Here is a 21073-nt window from a genome sequence, read left to right on the forward strand (position 1 = left end):
TACAATATGATTTTTAAAGTGCATTTCAAACTCTGATCAAAGAAGTCTAGACACGAATTTATGAGCAGATGCTACAATTTAATGATAAATCATCACAAAATTCAACGATTATATCTACCAAACCGTACTGGTGGTCCTATTCTATTTCTGCTTTGAAATGTGTCATACTTTTCGGTTTGAAGGATGGGATAGTTGCTACGAATAAATAATAAGTCTATTTATTGGTAGGATAGTTGTCATAATTAAGACTTCACATGTGCCTTGTTCCCTTAGTTTTCACGTTCACGTTCTTTATATTAAAAAAATACATCAAACATGTATGTATGTATATTGCATTAAATAGACACGCTTATATGTTTAATTAAATTTAAATAAATATATTTTACATTATTTCCGGAATAAATAGTCAAATAAATGTCTGAAGTCGTCGTGGCCTAAAGGATAAGACCGCCCGTTGCATTCATATTATGTAGCGATGCATCGGTGTTCGAATCCCACCCACACGTACTACCGCAACGGTGGTAGGACGTCTTGTGAGTGCGCACGGATAGGTACCACCACCACCCTGCCTATTTCTACAGTGACGCAGTAATGCGTTTCGGTTTTAAGGGTGGGGCAGGCGTTGTACTGTTAAAAGTGAGACCTTACAACTCATGCCTCAAGGTGGGTGGCGGCATTTACGTTGTAGATGTATATGGGCTCCGGTAACTACTCAACATCAGGTGGGCCATGAGCTCGTCTACCCATCAATAAAAAAAGACAAGATTTAAAAAAAAAATTTTTTGATTCAAAATGACAAGATCCATTTAATAAGGTTATTTGTCTATCTAATATTGAGGCAGTGATTGAACATCGCATCTTCTCTACGATAATATTACCAGTCAGTGATGAAGGAATTAGCGATTCGTGGCCGACTACAAGGCCGATTGTTTTTGCGCTTTTTATTTCAACCACGAACTGTTACGTCCATAGTTTTTTGTTGTTATAAATCGGCTTTTCTTTATCTTGTTGTGTACTGTGACTCAAATTACTTCCTAAGCATTCGGGCGCTCCTAAATCCATTCACGACATAAGTTTAGGGTTGGGCTAGTCACTAAAAATATCGATGCTTGTTAAAAATAAATAAAAATGAGTTACATTTTTCCACGTTATACCACACTACGTTTGCAGTCTTTAAACAATTCGTGTATCCAAGCATCTTCATAATTTTAAAAGGTGATGTATTTTAAGTGGCATTGCAAAATCTAAGCGAGACTAAAGTGAGAACGAATTTTGTAATTACCGGAACGTATTTAAGAGCGGCCAAGCCCATCTCTTTATCATAACAATTATCGGCAAGACAGCAAAAACGATTAGTAACGTTTACCAGACAGTGATGTACACAATACGTCATTCTTCGAGTCGTGTGCTCGCATTTACACTTTAACGTGCCTGGTTGTATGGATGTATTATTTTGAACGTCTTTTAAATATGATTTGAATAATAATCTTGGCTTCTAAGTAAACACGCAGAGAACATTTTTCAAGTATGTTTGAGTTTGCTTATTGAAATCGTGACGAAAATCACGAATATAGAATTTAAATTTTGGTCTATTAACTTCAAATCGGCAAGCAAATAGTATGCTTGGATGGTTTTTTTTTATTGCTAGATGAGTGGACGAGCTCACAGCCCAACTGGTGTTAAGTGGTTACTGGAGCCCATAGACATCTACGACGTAAATGCGCCACCCACCTTGAGATATAAGTTCTAAGGTCTCAAATATAGTTACAACGGCTGCCCCACCCTTCAAACTGAAACGCATTACTGCTTCACGGCAGAAAATAGGCAGGGTGGTGGTACCCACCCGCGCGGACTCACAAGAGCTCCTACCACCAGTAATTACGCAAATTATAATTTTGCGGGTTTCATTTTTATTACACGATGTTATTCCTTCACCGTGGAAGTCAATCGTGAACATTTGTTGAGTACGTATTTCATTAGAAAAATTGGTACCCGCCTGAGATTCGAACACCGGTGCATCGCTCCACACGAATGCACCGGACGTCTTATCCCTTAGGCCACAACGACTTAAAATGTATTAGCAAAGATTTTTGTCGCGGCTTCGTCAACAGGATAAACGAGAAATGGTTCGAGTGGTGTTGAAGGCATTGTGACGCGATCGTTTTAAGGTCGTCCTGAACATTTCCGGACTTGTTTCCGCTTCTCTGACCTTTAGTGGTGAAGTAAATGTTAATGACAGAAATAGATTAATCAATAAAGAGCAATTTTTTTTTTTTATTATCACTTAAATGGACGAGCTCACAGCCCACCTGGTTAAATGGTTACTGGAGCCCACAGACATCCACAACGTAAATGCGGCACCCACCTTGAGATACAAGTTCTAATGTCTCAAGTATAGTTACAACGGCTGCCCCACCCTTCAAATCGAAACGCATTACTGCTTCACGGTAGAAATAGGCAGGGTGGTGGTACCCACCCGCGCGGACTCACAAGAGGTCCTACCACCAGTAAAATTAATTAAAGTTATCTCGGCATCATAAAATATCTTCCATGTTAATAGCTTTTTTCTAGCCTAATGCGCCCTGATATATCGTACTCAGTATTTACAGATCCACACATCTGATATTGTACATGAGCTGAAGTAACGAGCTGTTAATAGCTAGACAGGCTATTATTTTTGGAGATTTACTGCTTTAAGTTATTTCTTTCTTTCTAAACGTGACGTGTAATTTTTTTTTATACACCTACGTATTTTTTATTTTTTATTTATCTTCTTTTCGTAACCTCTAATCTATAAACATTTGTAATGTTTATTCGATACATTAAGGATGATCGCGGCTGAATGCCTTTGGAAGACAAACGATATTTCTAATGGCGGATTTATTATTCCAATGCTCTTATTTATGTGTTAACGTACAAATTGTACAACACAGATAGCGCGAATGGAGTCATAAGTTTATACTCATATTGTGTAAACCGCAAATAAATAAAACACAAATTGTAAATAATTTATTACTAAATGTAAATGATAAATACTAAAGTAAAGCTTACTTTTCAGTGTCAAGATAAGGTTTCACTAACTTCTACATTCCGTGTATGGCAGTTATCAACAGGTCGATTAGATCACACTCGAATACCTTCATATTTTTGTTCCTAAATGAGCATTAAGTCAATCTCATACTAAATCCATACGATGTTTAGCACAAGCATCACATCTATAAACACCTACATCACTGTCTTCTCAGCCTTCATTCGACTATGTTGAAATATACCACTATTATGGATTTAAAATAAGGCGCAATCATTTATACGTTACAAATGATACTAGGTACATGTTCCGGTAGATCATAATGGAAAATGTTTTTGATATAATTATAGGGAAAGCCCTACCGCAAACGTAACATAAAAAAAAACACAAAGCTGTCTTTAATCGGCAGATCAACTGTTGATGTTTAAAAATTGTGTATTTGTTGTGTGTGTGTGTGTTTTTTAAACTTTGTTTTCCATGACATAGTTCTAAAAGTATCGGCTTAGGTATTTAATTAAGAGATAAGTTCGGTAATCACAATACATAAGCAACATGGCCGCTCGTTTCTTTAAACTCATTAGCGTGATTCAGGTTCTTGTCTATATCTTTTATACACCAATACACACACAGCACGGACGACAAGATCGCATCTTTTACTGATACACCGTAATATTAGTTCTTATTTAAGAGTCCAAGACATCACTGCTGACCGACTGTGTATTCCGACAGATCTTCTCAATGGATCGCGATTCAGTGGTAGATTCAACGCAGCACTGCTAGGGCAAGTAGTAAAGCTTCTCCGGCTGAGCGACGTGAGCTTTCCTACCAGCCTGGAGACGCTGGAATAGCTCCTTGAGGCTACCAGCCATTAAGTAATGAAAAAAATACAAAAAAACCCATCGCTGATTCGACCAAATCTATATTTACAGAAGCAAAGGTTGTCAGAATTCTTACTACTGCCGGCTGCGAAACTAAAACGTACGCGCATATTATAATTTTACGATTAACAAAATAACAATTAACTTCGGCCAGCGTGACTAACATTGTACAACGTAGGTACTCTTGTATGGTTTCTACGATGTAGAACAAGATTGAAATTGTTTTGGGGGAATGTATTTAGAATTTAATTGGCGATGATTGAAATACTGCATGAGGTCATTCCATATTTACATTATTTTGTCTGCCATTTTTAGATTTTAAATTAGTGGCTGCTTTGCTTATCGCAGAATGTAAGGATCTTTGGTAGTAATATACCACAAAAGTGGTGTTCCATCAAGACAAATAATAGGTTTAGGTACATGTGTGTCGCTTCTCTAAATGAGCCGACGACTCACTGCCTTCTTCGTGAAGCGTTTGGCGGAGTTGAAAGTCATCGCGATGTGGATACAAGTATCCACCTAGACACATAAGATCTAAGGCCGCCGCTTTTGGCCACATTTTGAATACAATTCATTTAATAATAATTCATCCAGCGTAGAAACTATAGTTAAACGTTCCAGTAAAAACCCAGTCAAGTAATAGCCGAGCAAATTTTTTTTATTGATTGTCAATTTGTATGTTTTCTATGAATAAACTACATGTATGCAGGACTTTGACTGCATGTAGGATTTATAAATTTATGATTTGAACATTTACGACAGATAGCTAAATAGTTGGGTATTGAATTAAACAGTTAATAATATAATTTGATAAACAAACTTTAGAATTTTTGGAGGTGGACAGGTATACGAATAAACGGTCCTCGTGGTGTTTAGCTAACGGGCCATTTCACACGTACGACATCGCAGACACCGTACATTGGAATTGAAACACACATCATCCCATCATACGTACCATCCTTCAAATCTGTCAACTTGTGCGAACTAAGAACGTCCTATCAACGTTATTTCGGTTTAAATCGAATACCATCGAATAATAGCAACACTAAAATAACCAATAATAATTTAAAATACACCTTTCAAGCTATTATTATACGATATCAGTTCACTGTATGCTAGAATACGAGTTGGCTTTAAACCAAACACAGGTCAAAAGTCTAGTTTAAGTACAACGCTCTCTACCGTTTTGCTATTCTTTAATAACTAGAAACACTATTGTACACTACCACACAATATTAAATTGCGATAAAAAACTAAAATTATAATAAAATTAATCGTAAACACATTGCTCCAATAGTCACAGCATCAATTTAAAAAAAACAAGCTGAAACCAAGCCCTGTGTAGATATAAACCTTATTCTATACCTATACCTTATTCTTTAATATCCTTTATTTTCCTATACCTTATTCTATGTCCTTTAACATCAATCGTAGCATAAACAAAAATCCCCGTGGCTTGCGACCAAGGGCTCGAGTAAATTAACCCCACAGATACAGCCCACTGAGTTTCTCGCAGGATCTTCTCAGTAGGTTGCGTTTCCGATCCGGTGGTAGATTCTGCGAAGCACTGCTTTTGCTAGGGCCAGTGTTAGCAACACTTTCTTTCGGTTTGAGCCCCGAGAGCTCACACGCTATGGTGAAACTGAAATAGCCTCTCAAGGCTATCAATCAGCATAGGTAGAGGAAAAAAAAAGAAACTAAAATCTTAAAATTTTGGATTCAGCCATTAAATTCAGTTTAAGCATACTCAGCTTGAAATGTAATCATAGAGAGATAAAAATGAATAGAACGCGAAATTTTGCCAAAATGTTGTTTCCGTATGACGATAAAGTTTAATCTATGGGTTAATCATAAACTAAGTTTTGTCCAATTTTGATTTAGGTAAACCACAGCCAATATTTACGGGCCTAAGCTGCGCGTAATCAATTTCAACGGACCGAGCAAATCGCTTATTGTTTAGATTGAATCATGAATTTCATGATTCTAATTCGTTAAATTGTCCTTTGTTTGTAGTCGATGCAGATTATGCTTGCGAACTACTTAAAATACGAAACACCACTAGATAATACAATGGCTTACAATACATTTGTAGCAGTTTTCCGTGTAGTTAACGTACGCGACCGACCCGCAACGATTTTTAAACACCGGTGTTTTTGTAATTGGTGTTTATAATTGTGTTAATTGATTGGAGCCGAGAAGATATAACGAAAAGACGACCCTGAGATACAGAATTAAGTTTTAATTTATAAAAATAGTTATTTGAATAAAAATAAAGTTCCACGAATTCCAACGTTATCTTGAACAGTAAAAGCAGTAGAGTAGCAATTCTGCAAAACATTATTGATATTATTGCTCCTAAAGCCACTTTCATAGATTTTACATGAATAATATATAGTGCAACCTCGTTATAACAAGTCGGAAGGGAACAAGTAAATATTCGTTAAATCAAGTAATTCGGTAGACTGAGGATTTTTAATTTAAAGGTTAGGTTGGTCTAACATTCACAAATGCCTATTCATCTCAACATTACGTACTCATTTTGTTATAGGGAACAACTTCTATTAATAAATAATAACACATTTTTATCAAATTTCTGTATGTATTTTCTCTTTTCTATTCAACGGCCGTCTGGTGTAGTGGTAAGTGACATGGTCACTACATACGGGGGTCGCGGGTTCGAATCCCGCCAAGGGAAGATATTTGTATGATAAATATAAATGTTTTTTCCAGGGTTATGGATGTATATTAAATATATGTATGTGTATAATAAAAATCTTACATTTAAACCAGTTAACGTGGCGTGATTGTTAGTAAATATTTATTTATTTATATTTATTTATTATTTAAAAAGAATTAAGTAGGTAACAACTTTTCTCAAACCTGTCGAGACTGATTCACATACTATATAATTAATCATATTGGTGGAAACGTTATATAAAGGTTTTGAGTTGACAAAATTCGTTAATTGGAGGTATTTACACTTTTTTTTTTATAGTTGAAAATTTGTTATAAAGAGTTTGTCCGCAAGAAATCTTCGCAATGTAAAGATATATTTTACATTGACTCTTATGGAAAATTCAAGAGGATAACGAAGAATTTGTTAAACCGAAGACGTCGTCATATTGAGGTTCGTTATATTAAGGTTACACTGTATTGTAGTACCTTTTTAGTTCATGGAATTATTTGCACTAGTGATAAAACGATGTCACGCGTGCCGCACACGGTTGCAACATTGCGTCAGCACGTGCCACAGTTTTTTTTACAATGGTAACACCTTTTTTTAGTTGCAGGGCGTATTAAGAGAGCACCTTTATAAAATACAATCCAAATTTCAACCAATAGTATATAATATACAAATATATTTAAGTAAGTGACGAAATCCATTGATGTACATGTCCATGGACTCCGGTAACCACTTAAAACTCGGTGAGCCGTTAGCTTGTTAACTCTTCAAGGCAATAATAATGTCCGGGAAGTGTGTCTAACTGCGCGTACGTAAGCCTGTGGTGTTAGCATTGTAATTTTAGCGTAAATGAGCGTAGCGTAAATTTTTAAGAAACTTGTGAGTTACTTGTGGTAGTACCTCTTGTGAGTCCGCACGGGTAGGTACCACCACCCCGCCTAGTTCTGCCGTGAAGCAGAAATCCGTTTCGGTCGGAAGGGTGGGGCAGCCGTTGTAACGATACAGAGACCTTAGAACTTATATCTCAAGGTGGGTGGCGCATTTACGTTGTAGATGTCTATGGGCTCCGGTAACCACTTAACACCAGGTGGGCTGTGAGCTCGACCACCCATCTAAGCAATAAATAAATAAACTTCCAATGACATACTGGTTTATCAGAGTATACGGTTGCGCGACCTTGGTGGTTACATCATTATCACCACAGTATATAGCAAATAGCTAGTAATAAAATAGCAATAGATTATTTATCATATCAAAATCCCTCATCGCTCCTTGGTAAAGCATATTATATGTAAATACAAATGGAGAAATTCCATCTTTCTAACGATCTAGTCTAAAAGGTTTTACAATCATATTACATTAATGTCTCTTGTGGTCTATCATCGATTGACGTTATACCCAAGTATTTATAATACAAAATTTGCGGCCGTTATCGAAGATTAGGTCACTTGCCATTACGATTTCCTTCGTGAACCGCAAACAACTTGGCCGAAGCGACCGTAGTTAGATCTCAGTCAAGTCTTCTTATCTCAATGTCGAAACACTTTCATTATCTTTCGACGGCACGTGACGGTTTCGTTATAATTAAACTTGTTGCCCAAGGAAATGTGGAAATTCGAGATAACTCGTATTGAATGGAGAGTAAATAAAAGCAAAGCGACTACTAAATGTACCTAATTATTAAAACAAAAACTTGACAGTTAGCGTTTATTATAATAATTGATCTTCAAAAGTTTTTTTTTTTATTCTAATAGAATGATTCTATTAGATGAACTGTTGTGATTTTAAACAACAAAATTGAAGTGAGTTTCGATTGATATTGAGTAAATAAGTAAAGAAAGACCAAAGTTATACTCTGTATGAAAAATAACAGGACCCGTGTGCTTAGTGCGAGTTTTTAACGTTCTCGATAGCGTAAAAGTTAGCTCAGATTTGTATGGAGTTCGAGCGTTTATCTGCGTTTTTTTTTTTTTTTCCTACCTAAGCTGAGAGCCTTGAGAGGCTATGTCAGCGTAACCGTGGCTAGTAGGTGAGCTCACGGGGCTCAAACCTGATGACGTTGCTAACACGAACCCTAGCCAGAGCCGTGCTTCGCAGAATCTACCACCGGATCGGAAACGCGACCCACTGAGAAGATCCGGCGAGAAACTCAGTGGGCTGTGTCTGAGAGTTAATTTACTTGTCGAGCCCTTCGTCGCAAGCGACGGGTTCGACGAAGACGGTGACCGAAGTTGAGACCCGTTCTCCGATGTTTCCCTTAGGCGCCTTTTACGCCAACCCAGGGTTGTTGACAACACAGAGCCAAACGTTTGTTCTTCTTTTATGAAATAAGGCGTGTTTTTTACGACTTCTACTTGCGGTATGCATTTTATTTTGTATGAAAGTGTTGAAACGAAACGAAGATTTATGTTACTGTCCTATTGATTAAATTAGTAGTATTTTTTTATCAAATAAATAAAATAAATTAGAATTTAACTTAAAGTAGGTACTAATGAAAAAGGGTCTAAATGCCAAAATTTTGTATGTCTCCTACAAAAAAACAACACTAAATTACTTAACACTAAATGGATTACTAAATTTTCAAATTATGTTCGATTTTGAAAAGCCGACCGCAAGCGTTTAATACTTACCTAGAAAAACGCCCAACGATAGTAAAACTATAAACGGCCTGCGTCTCCCAAACTTCGAACGACATCTGTCACTCAATGAACCCAGTAGTGGAGTCATGAAGAACCCTATCAACGGTGACAGAGCCCATACTAAAGTCATTTCTTCATGCGGTACCCCAATCTGAAGTAACGTCGGAGACACGTCGCTTGCGACGAAGGGCTCGACGAGAACGGTGACCGGGACTATTTGCCTACGTTTGCCGCTAGGGGCGCTGTTCCAACTGCATACTAATTCGAGTTAATTTTTACGCTATCGAGAACGTTAAAAATCTCGCACTAAGCACACTGATATCGGTTTTAGATGGCAGTCAAGGGAAAATACAGTTTTTTATTGCCTTTACAATTCACTCGCGGCCCACGCGATCGTAGGTGGTTCCTTTCACTCGTCAACATCGGCGATGTCAGGGGCACAACCAGTATACGGCCATATCTCAACTCATAAAAAGGACAAATTCAATATTTTAATTTATAGGCTGTACCTACACGCGAGAGACAACACACAAATTCAATTATCAAAAAAAAAAACAAATCTGATGCAGTTACATAACTATGTGTGGATACTTTCTTGAGAATAGCTACTAATTGTGTATTTGAATAAATTATGCGTGTGTGGAATTATTTAATAATAACAGTTCTCGAAAAGCAAGTTTATTGAAGACATTTCAAAACTTTCAATCTATGGTCGTATTGTTCAAGAAGTTGTTGGTTTCATAACTTTACAAGAAATGTACTCGTCCAACTCTTAAAAATCGAAAGTGATCTTATTAATCTGCGTCCGAATAGTCAAACATAATACATTAAGATAAGCTTGTGACATAGACGTTAGTATATTGAACATATTCCGCCGAGAGGAAGTGGCAATGATAAATTAAACAAACTTGTTTAACGTTATTGATGAGAATTTAAAAATTTACAAGAACACATATTAAAACTCTTTTAAAAAAATTCATTAAAACCTTTGTGACAAAAACAAGATAAACCAATTCGAAATTCGAAACTTGTAATGTTTTCCCATCGTAATAACAGACTTTAAATTAACACAATAATATATCGTTCACTTTAAAACACATACTATGCTGAATGACTTCGAACGCTCGAACAAATCAACTATAATTCAACTGGTTTGTTATCGTCGATGCACGACGGAATTCGTTGATGATTCAAACGGTCGAAACGGATTTAAAGGTAATTTTTAAGTACTTATGATATTACGGTGGGAAATTTAAAAAAAAATTGACGCACCGTTTTATTTTCTCGCTATGAACGCTGTGCTGTTGACGACACGTGCAGCGCTCGTCGCGCTCTGTAACAAACTGACGTGCGGCCCTGGTTTCGGTATGTTGGCGCGACTGCTACCTACCACCATGTGACTGCGCCCAACTTCGTGATACGCTCGTTAAGGTTTATGTCTGCCTTTACGCACGATTCACCGAGTGTTCCGATTCAATGAGAAATACATACAAAGAGATATGTAATCGCCCTGGTAAGTGAATCTTCTAGACTCGTGGCCCTGGAACCCTCGCCACTACTTTAATCCTTCTCTTAATAAATCTTAATCTTAATAAACAATAATACGTCTATGTGAGTAGGATCTTCAGTTCTTTTGTACCTAACGCCGGCCCTTACGTACTGGCAGAGAGGTGTGTGAACAAGGGTTGGTATCATCTTCTTGCCTTATAGAAGCATTTACGCGTTGCAGATTAAAGTGGTTAGTGGTGACTTAAACATATGCATTTTTCTAAAATTTGTTGGTTTTTCATAACCAGTGTTTTGCGAGAAACAAGGAGTTACCTTCTCCACTATTATTCTCATGTTCTCTTCTAGTTCTCCTATTCTACATTTCGTATAAGTTATATACATCGTTTCGGATGTATGCAGCTTATACGAGCTGGTGTTTTTTATTTTTATTATTTTTTCGAACCTATGCTGATAGCCTTGAGAGGCTATATCAGCTTCTCCTTGACGTGTAGGTCAGCTCACGGGGCTCAAACCGGGTGTGTTGCTAACACTGGCCCTAGCAAGAGCAGTGCCTCGCAGAATCTACCACATCGGAATCGCAACCCACTGAGAAGATCCGGCGAGACACTCAGTGGGCTTTGGTGTACTGAGTATGCATTGTTACATTATTATAAAAAAAGTATTATTTATCTCAAGGCCGACAGCAGTATAATCGAGTCTATAATGTCTGGTTACGAAATATTCTGCCAGTTGCTTAGTTAATAGAAATAATGTTACATATTATGTCTTCGATTTTTGTTTCCATTTCGAAATACTAAATAAACCATCGAATGTTTAAAATAAAAATGAAACTTTGTCGCATTAGATATCCTAAAATTAAAGCAAACACAATGAAGAATCTTAGGTATTTCATTTGTAAAAGGCGTAGAACGACATTTAAGTAAAAAACCGAGCATAGTTGCAAATGTGCAGCGGGCCTTACATACAGCAATATAGCAAATATATTTGTTTAATTAGAAAATTAAATATTCAGTTAGAAAATACGACAAATACATTGCGACTTTGTTTTGTATCAAGCGACAGATATATTTTCATTTAATTAGTTACGAATGGATGAGCTATTAGGGAGGGATTAATTAAAATAAAGCTATTAACAAACAATTTATGGTTCATGACGTACCTATGGATGAGCTATTGAGGAGGGATTAATTAAAATAAAGGTAATAACAAACAATTTATGTTTCATGACGTACTGTTGATATTATGTTAATGCATCAAATCGTTAAATTAAAATAACATTAAAAGCATTTATGACGAAGAAACTGGAATAAGAATTATTATTAGTGAATAACATAAAATTTAAACGAAAACAATTTAAATTACAAACAGGAATGATAACAACATCAATAATGACAGTAACAATCAAATAGGAATCCAACAGAAGAGGCCCAGAAATGAGTTTCAAAAATGGAACTTACAGGTAAAACAAAGGTGCGCAAGGTCCTCTATTAAAACTCACACAGTAGTCGAGTTCGCGCTCAGACTATTTTAAACTGACATCAGATGATAAGGAAGATGAATCTCGTGATCGTGCCGTTATGTTGGCAGCACTGCCTCCCTCAACCTCCGATTACGTGTGACGTAGAACTTAAACTTTAAATGTTAATGTTGCTTTGTTGAAAAGACTATTATTATTCGGAATAAAATTAATAAGGCAACGTTTTTTTTTTACAATACGTATTTCTCTTTGAATTTTGAATGGTGTTTAATATTCATAGATTACTACTGCTCACAGATAAAAAGATTCTATGCGAACCTTATTTTACATATTAAATTTATTAAAGAATTAATTTAGCTATTTTTTGAGTTTTATTCATTATTATTCATTCATTATTAAACAAAATTCTTCATAAATAAACATACACAAAGAATGTGGATACAATTTTACATTCGTTTACATTTTTATTTAGATAAGACACTAACTTTTTTACTGGTGGTAGGACCTCTTGTTCAGTCCGCACGGGTAGGCACCACCCACCTTGAGACATAAGTTCTATGGTCTCAATGTAGTTACAGCGGCTGCCCCACCCTTCAAACCGAAACTCATTACTGCTTCACGGCAGAAATCTTCTATATCGTTCCCCCACTACTGAGGATCGTGACCACATGCGACCGACCGTTATCGACCGAGGGAACCGGCGGTCGTGTCGCTGGTGGCCGCCGGTCCGACGGGATGGATGTAATATGCTCTGCGTAAGCCCTGTCCCGCCGTCTCAATAGCTCCGACTAGGCTTCGGCCCTATCCGGGGTAGCGCGCCGGCTGTGAGCAGCAGGAGTTTTTAGTGAGGTTCAACTCACACATACCCCGCCCGCCATGCGGAGGTGGATATACGGCGATTTTCTCCTGTAGAAAAAAAAAAGTCCAAATCTGTATTGTATTGACGCCTATATAACACTTCAATATTGATACACGATTGTTTCACAGGAAAACCACATTATTGTTTTGCCGGTATTATACTAAATATATTATATTTCCTGGTGGTAGGACCTCTTGTGAGTCCGTCCGAGTAGGTACCACCACTCCGCCTATTTCTACCGTGAAGCGGTAATGCGTTTCGATTTGAAGGGTGGGGCAGTCGTTGTAACTATACCTTATATCACAAGGTGGGTGACGCATTTTCGTTGTAGATGTCTATGGGTTCCAGTAACCACTTAAAACCAGGTGGGCGTGAGCTCACCCACCTAAGCAATAAAAAAAATAAAAATCCATACAAGGTGAGTAAACGCTAACAGTAAGTTCTATCAATTAAAATACGATATACTGTTGCGAAACTTTGCAGTCCAAAAATATATGAACCGACATTAAAATTTATTCAAATTAAAATAACTAATTTTACAAATAATCTCAGGTAATTCTACAGTATTTAAACTACAACTACAATATTTAAAAAAAACATCGAGATGACGTCACGAATGATTTAGCTTTCACATTTGGATTTAACATTTTTGTTTTGATCCGGCTGATATTTACTTAGCAATTTGGACAACCTTTCTATAATACAATTAAGATTTTGATCTCCCGTTTCAAGACGGGTGAAGACTCGTTGCATTCATAGGTTTCGGTAGCCCCTTAATACCTAAAAACCATCTTCTTTTTTTTCTACCTATTCTAGTGACCTTTTTTTTATTGCCGTATAGACAGACGAGCATACGGCCCACCTGATGGTGGAAGGACATGTCATAGCGCTCGGGAAACACCGTGGAGGGGAGCTCATTCCATAGCCGGATGGTACGTGGCAAAAAAGATCTCTGGAAACGCACTGTGGATGAACGTAGTGGCTTCAGGTAGTATGGATGAACTCTACTCCTGTCGCGGGCGGTGCGATGGTAAAAGCGAGATGTCGGTATCATCTCGAACAATTCCTCAGAGCACTCCCCATGGAACATACGGTACAGAATACAGAGGGAACCGAAGTCCCTCCGCAGACACAAAGGTTCCAAACGATCCGTAAGAATGGAATTATCGACAATCAGAACGGCTCATTTCTGTATGGAGTCAAATGTAAGTAGCTGGTATTTGGGAGCCCCAGCCTAGAGGTGAGAGCAGTACTCCGCGCGAGGCCGGACCTGTGATTTGTAAAGCAAAAGTCTTTGTCCAGGCGTGAAGTACCGCTTCGCTCTATTGAGGACTCCCAGCATTTTTGACGCCAACTTGGCTTTGCCTTCCAAATTACTCCGAAATTGGACATCGCTCGAAATGTCGACCCCAAGTATTCCAATACTCTTGGAAGGTTGTAGGGATACTCCTTGACCTCGAGGAGTCATGCTAGATTCATCAAACGAGTGGGTGAGCTCACCGGGCACATTTTTTTTTTTCCTACCTAAGCTGAGAGCCTTGAGAGGCTATTTCAGCGTAACCCTAACGTTTGTAGGTGAGCTCACGGGGCTAAAACCTGATGACGTTGCTAACACGAACCCTAGCAAGAGTCATGCTTCGCAGAATCTACCACCGGATCGGAAACGCGACCCACTGAGAACATCCGGCGAGAAACTCAGTGGGCTGTGTCTGGGAGTTAATTTACTCGTCGAGCCCTTCGTCGCAAGCGACGGGTTCGACGAGAACGGTGACCGGTGCTTGAGGTACCTAGAAGCACTGTTAACCGGGCACTAACCTGGGTTGTTGCTAACACTAGCCCTAGCAAGAGTAGTGCTTGGCAAAATCATAAACCATCATCCCATTTATTCGGATATCGAATTAAATATCATCGTGTTAGTAAGACAGACAGACAAGTTTTAGTGATCATTTCAAAAATATTTTGAATTTCAAATTTTTATTCACTACCTTACCCAACACTCAAACGATTTAAACAATTACGTCAGCCATACAATTGGCAATTCTATAAGCATCTATCGACGCTACATTAGCAACCTACAACATTTTGAGAAACCAATTTATTGCTTATTAATTAATTAGAACGCGTGCCATTAATTTCACAATGTAGATAACTATTAAATATGACGTGTTATTATTGAATTATGAGATATTTGAGTCGACTATTATCAAAGCCGGCAATGTGACTTTTGGACAATTATTGGTAAATCAGAAAAACGAATTATTGACTTTGTATTCCATTGGCAGTCACAAGACTCTTCTGAACGACATCTTAGATAAATAACAGGTTAAGTATTAACTTTTATTTAATGCAGGTTTTGAACCGTATTCTTTGAAGGAGACGATTATATTCAAATCAATCTGTATTGCCATATCAATAAATTTTTTTTGTCCAAATGGACAGATTGCCACCTTTGATAATAGACGACTCATTTATAGAAAGAACCATACCGAGCTACGATAAATACATAGAAACTACCTAATATAATACTTATAAAAACTAACAATTAACTGCTACAACAATTCTAAGGAACCCTTTCTTAAAATAAAAACAGGTGGTTTAATCTAGTTTCTAGGATACTCGACACCAATGTCAAAATAATATAAATAAAATTTTTTTATCTTTCACATTTTTACTAAATGTTAGTAAGTAGTTGTTTATAGATTGTTGGAAAAATCTAATCGTTCTAACATTTTTGTTCTCATGAGGCTTAACACCAATAACAACGAATGGTAGCATTTGTGGATAAGTGATGTCTATGGGTTAAAACGGTTACCACTTACTATCACGTAAGGTTTTTTGTATAGCCTCTCAATCGCGTTTGCGGTTATGTGAGGTTTATATTTATTTTTACTGGTGGTAGGACCTCTTGTGAGTCCGCTCGGGTAGGTACCACCGCCCTACTTATTTCTGCCGTGAAGCAGTAATGCGTTTCAGTTTGGAGGGCGGGGTAGCCGTTGTAACTATACTTGAGACCTTAGAACTTATATCTCAAGGTGGATGGCGCATTTACGTTGTAGATGTTTATGGGCTCCAGTAACCACTTAACACCAGGTGGGCGTGAGCTCGTCCACCCATTTAAGCAATAAAAAAAAATATTGTTATGGTGTGTGAAGTTAGCTTTTCATTTTTATTAACCCCAAATGACGTCATGCACAGCGTTGCACAGCAAACAGTAGGTTTAAACGGTCAACACCCTTACGTCTTTACGACATGAAAGAAACCACTATTATGCATTTTTAATGTATTTTAGTTTTTAATGCATGTATCTTTACTAGGCGATATGTGGATGCTGTTGCCTCTAATGAAATATGGACTTTCAGACAATCAGCACTCGGTCATAAGATTGAAATAAATAAACGTCATCTTGTGTTGAGGTAGAAAGTATTTTGGGAGTCGTTTCTTTAAAACACCCTGTATATAATTTATGGTGACAAACTTAGTATAGGGTAAGCTGTACAATTATCGGCACCCTTATTGAAATGTTTGTTGTGTGACTTGTGGATCATTAGCCTTATATACAGGATGTAAAGTGCCACAACTGAAAATCAATTTAATTAATACAATACCCCTATTGTCAGGTACAGTAGTATTTTTTGACACAATAACATTAAGTAGTACATATAGAAAGATACATATTAATAAAATTATATTATTTTTTTAAATAGTATTCGAATTATAAAATTTAATATCACTGATTGAGGTTCCTCGTTAGAAGAGAATATAAACGACATAACATTGTTGATCATTTCCATGATTTAAATTGATGATTGAATATGTCTCTAGTGACATTACTTATTAACAGGAACTAAATACCAAATATATTTTTTTATTCATTCTCAACTCCACCATGTTATTCTCCTGAAACAAACAAATATATATGTGAACATTTTATTTCATTTGTACACAAACTGTAATCATTGTTTTAAAATGGAGTGTTTTATTGGACCTCTTTTATCCTTAAAGAGCTCTTTTGAAAATTTTGTTTCCCGACTTGAAATATATTTGAGCACACACTCAGCATTCTTCAATGTGACATCAGTAAGGTAATAGTACATTTTGAGTCTATACTAGTTTGTTATGAGTCAGTTTAAAAGACAGGGTAGTCGTTATTTCAATGCATATAATAATTAGACAATTTACTGGGCTATAAGTATCTCTTACACCAAGAAGAAAGGCATGTAACTATTGGGTGACTGAAGAAAATAAGTCACCATCACATTGAACCATAGATAGAAGCAGTGCAGGACCGATCTTTGTGGCTAGGCTTGGGGGAGGCTACACTGCATAGATTCCATTCCAATTAAACATAGTTATTGTTTATTTCACTGAGAGTAAAAACATGAATAAAAATAATTTTACAGTTTAATGTCACGTTTTGCGCTATCATTATATTATGATTTCGAAGGATTTGATTTTCTTATTCTATTGGCACGGTTTAATCGGGTCTTTAGATTTGAGCTGAATTGAAAATGAGAGTTTAGATACTGACCTGTCAAACTGGGCACCTTCATAGACCAAAGAATTGTGTGGCTACATTTGATCTTGACTGTGTCTGAACCATCGAATGCATTCGACGTGCTGACTAGTTCTCCAAATTTCAAGCTTTGATTGTCTAAAAAAACATAACGGTTTTCAAAACACTGGATTTCATATCAGTATCAAATTTTATTTATATAAAACTAATTATTGCACCTAAATTCCACATCAATCCACTTGTTGTGACACTGTGGCAAGTTTCTCCAATAGGCACTAATGAACACCAAGCTCTGTTATGCTTCCTTGTTTCCTCGGGAATGCTTATAATATGATTGCCAGGTTCCAATAGCCAAGATAATGAATCACCGGACATTAGGTAGAGTTTAGTTTCAGGATGAAGTAAATGTTGTTTTTCAGCTAGATATAAAGTTTGTATATTTCCTAAGATTTGGTCTAGTCTGCCTGAAGCCTGTCCTATTGCTATTACATTGTCCACCTGCAAGTTAACCATATAAACTTGTACACTAGTAAGCAGTAACCCTTTGTTGTTCTATTTTAGTAATTAGTTCTTGTATAAGTTCAATTTTCTGCAACTTAAAGGGTAACTGCAAAATCGCAAATAGTCCACTTTTAACATTTATTATTATAAACAATACCCCTGTATTAATTAGTAATAAATAGCAAAAAATGTATGAATGAAGTCCTCATAAAACAGCAGATTTAATAAGTATAGTCATTAATATAAGATGTGATGCAAACCTCAATTGTATGTTCTTGACAGTGATTATTCAACTCTTTCAGTGCTTTTGTAAAATCTGTATAATCTTGATCTGGGGTGTGCACTACCTGTTAATAAATATTTTTATTTAACATTATCTGTTTATGTACTACTGTTTTGCTTCAATATGAAGAAGAGCACAGCCCACCTGGGGTTAAGTTACTATATCACATAGAAATCACAATGGGAAGACTGTTAATAATCTTGAGATATGATAACAAAGTCTTAATTGCATTGCATCCTGATAGTCTTATCCTTCAAACTGAAATAAATCCCTGCTTTGTAAAGCAATTTAGAAGAAACCCTACTGTGCATAATTAAGTAATATTATGATTAAATATTGTAAATGTATTAACATATTTAATTTTAAAATGATACTTTGCTGCAAATTGAAGCCCCTATATGGTCAGAGTTTGCTTGATACTTAATATATTCGCATCAGTATATTTAAGAAATACCTTTTTAACTGACTTCATAATCTTGGAATTATGGGGTTATTGAAATTAATGATAACTCCACTAGTGTGTAACGATTTACATTTTAACATCAGAATTAGTAAATAGTAACGACATATAACAATTTACTGATTAGTATGATAAAATTTCACCTTACAACCTTTCTTTTTATATTTTTGGAGAGTTTCTTCTGTTATTGAATCAAAATCACCAGTAATCAAATCTGGTATTTTCATTTTATTACTAATTTCCTCAGGTAGTCTGGTGAGAAACTGGTCCCATCTTAATGCTCCACCATCTACTGTTATTCTTAATGTGGCTATAACAAAAAAATAAATATTTTTTTAATGTGGTGAGGAATACAAAAATTTTTATTAGCTAATTTTAATTTTAATTTACATTGTGAATTTAGTTGATATAATAATTTCTACATCATTTGTCAGCATTAATGGGCAGATAAACACACACACAGATTTAAAAATACAGAGCAATTAGCTTAGTTCTCGAAATATGCAAATTTAACCAAACAAACAATACAACAGGTATTGTTACAACCTCATAATATGAAATTTTCAAACTGATTACTAAGGCCCATAATGTGAACCGTAGTTTAAATTAAAATTGAAGGTCACTGAAGATCAACTTGTAATTTAAATCATAGTTAAACTCTCCTTCGTAGTTTAAACTATCGCAAAATTTAAGAGGCCATAAGGACAACATACAGTTAAAATCTTTAGTTTTTGTTTCAAAAAACAATTCACCTGTCGAATACAGTGAAGTCAGTTTGAGACCTGATAAAAGATTGAAAATAATGAATGAATCGTAAAATGCTGCCACACATCAAAACATTTTCTCAAGTTATCTGAACTAAATCTGTACAAATACAATACAAATACAATACAAGGGGTCTACGTCAGGGAAAAAAAACTTGGGAGTCCACGATAGTGGAACTCAACACATACACTGATAGTACCTATTTACTTACATCATACTATCTTATAATATCATGACATCATTAGCCGAGGAGATTTAAGATTAACCCTTACAAAATTGACGCCAAATGTTGATAATTTATTATTAAAGCATCAGGTTCATCCTTCTCACTAAAAATATTGACTTATTGCTTATGTTAATTTTTTTTTAGTTTATTTTATGTTACGTAAATTTTACATAACAGATGAAAAAATTTATTTTGAGTAGTTTTAATGTAAATTCAATTAATAAATGTATAAATTAACATGTGTTTTTACTTTAAGTTTTTAACACTAAACTTTACTACAGTTAGAAATTTACAGGAAATCAATATCAGGTAAGTAGGGGGTCTACCTAACACGGAAAAACATGGCAAGGGGTCTACGACACAAAAAAGTTTGGGGAACTCTGGTTTAAACCATAATTGATATTATAGGCCTTAGTTTTTGAATAAAATTATATGAATCAACAATCAGTTAATCACAATCTTACCTTTTTCCCAAAAGTTTTTCATAAATGCTTCTTCTTGTGATATTGGTCTATTTAAAATGAGAACTGCATATCTTAAACTAGGTTTATTGTGCATCAATATTACAGGAGTTATATCCCATTTCCAACATTTAATGGTACTGCAAGATGTCCCACAGTGATTCTGATAATCATAAAATGTATTCCTTAAATTGTATTGAACCTACAAATGACACACAATGACTAACTTTACATTTTTCAATACACATTACAATTGAACCACTTCACTATTACACCAAATATCTTAGCTGGTGTGCTTGAAGTGTTAGATAAAACCTATATTTCTAAATACTTTACTTTGCTAAAGTGTTAGGTTACATTTCTAGACATAATTCCATTTACTATAGATTGAAATTTTTTATGTTTAAGAATTACACAAATTTCTACACTTGAAATAATGCTAAAGGAAATGTTTAAAAATTTTTTTACGATGCTGGATTAACCCTATTTTTATCTTTACGAATAACGTTGTTGCAGACAGTATACGTTCTACGACTTTATTATTATTTTATTTATTTTAGTCTTTTTTAAATTCGTTCAAGCTTACCATTTTTCTAATATTTCTGCTTAATATTCCGTTACTCATTTTTTTTTCTAACAAGCTAAATTTATGTGGTAAGTAAGTTTTTAATGCTGTGATTTACCTAAGTAAAATTTCTCTAATAATTTTAAAAATTAACCTCGCATTTCTTGACATTTTTAAAATTTTTATGGTAGTAGTAGTTCTATTTTTCCAACTGGAAAAGCAAAGG

At 35.7% G+C, this 21073-nt stretch overlaps 2 protein-coding genes across 7 annotated transcripts in view; both read right to left on the minus strand.

The window, feature by feature from the left end:
• LOC101742516 (V-type proton ATPase 116 kDa subunit a 1) overlaps positions 1-12337 on the minus strand; it is a 37117-nt gene extending 24780 nt beyond the window's left edge. The window contains exons 1-2 of one of the 3 annotated variants that reach the window (XM_062670159.1): positions 12195-12266; positions 10501-10768 (exon numbers count right to left, since the gene is read on the minus strand). The gene's annotated coding sequence lies outside the window, so the exon portion shown is untranslated. Of the gene's footprint in view, positions 1-10470; positions 10769-12194 lie in introns of those variants that run through there. The other 2 variants (XM_004931071.5, XM_062670160.1) reach the window with 2 other exon arrangements.
• LOC101745539 (thiamin pyrophosphokinase 1) lies at positions 11951-21042 on the minus strand. 4 transcript variants are annotated; one of them, XM_021351290.3, is made up of 7 exons: positions 20869-21036; positions 20286-20484; positions 18974-19140; positions 18348-18434; positions 17805-18084; positions 17602-17724; positions 11951-16970 (listed from the first exon to the last, which is right to left on the minus strand). In XM_021351290.3, the coding sequence occupies exons 1-7, from the start codon at positions 20905-20907 to the stop codon at positions 16963-16965; spliced, it is 903 nt and encodes a 300-aa protein (XP_021206965.1). In that variant the 5' UTR covers positions 20908-21036; the 3' UTR covers positions 11951-16962. The 4 variants fall into 4 exon arrangements, with proteins under 4 accessions (XP_021206965.1, XP_037868638.1, XP_037868637.1 ...); XM_038012710.2 differs by having other exon boundaries at positions 15031-16970; positions 20966-21042; XM_038012709.2 differs by having other exon boundaries at positions 15031-16970; positions 20286-20445; positions 20869-21040.
• Positions 21043-21073: the final 31 nt, after the last annotated feature.

The sequence above is a fragment of the Bombyx mori genome, chromosome 9, assembly GCF_030269925.1.
Source record: "Bombyx mori chromosome 9, ASM3026992v2".
Lineage (NCBI taxonomy): Eukaryota > Metazoa > Arthropoda > Insecta > Lepidoptera > Bombycidae > Bombyx > Bombyx mori.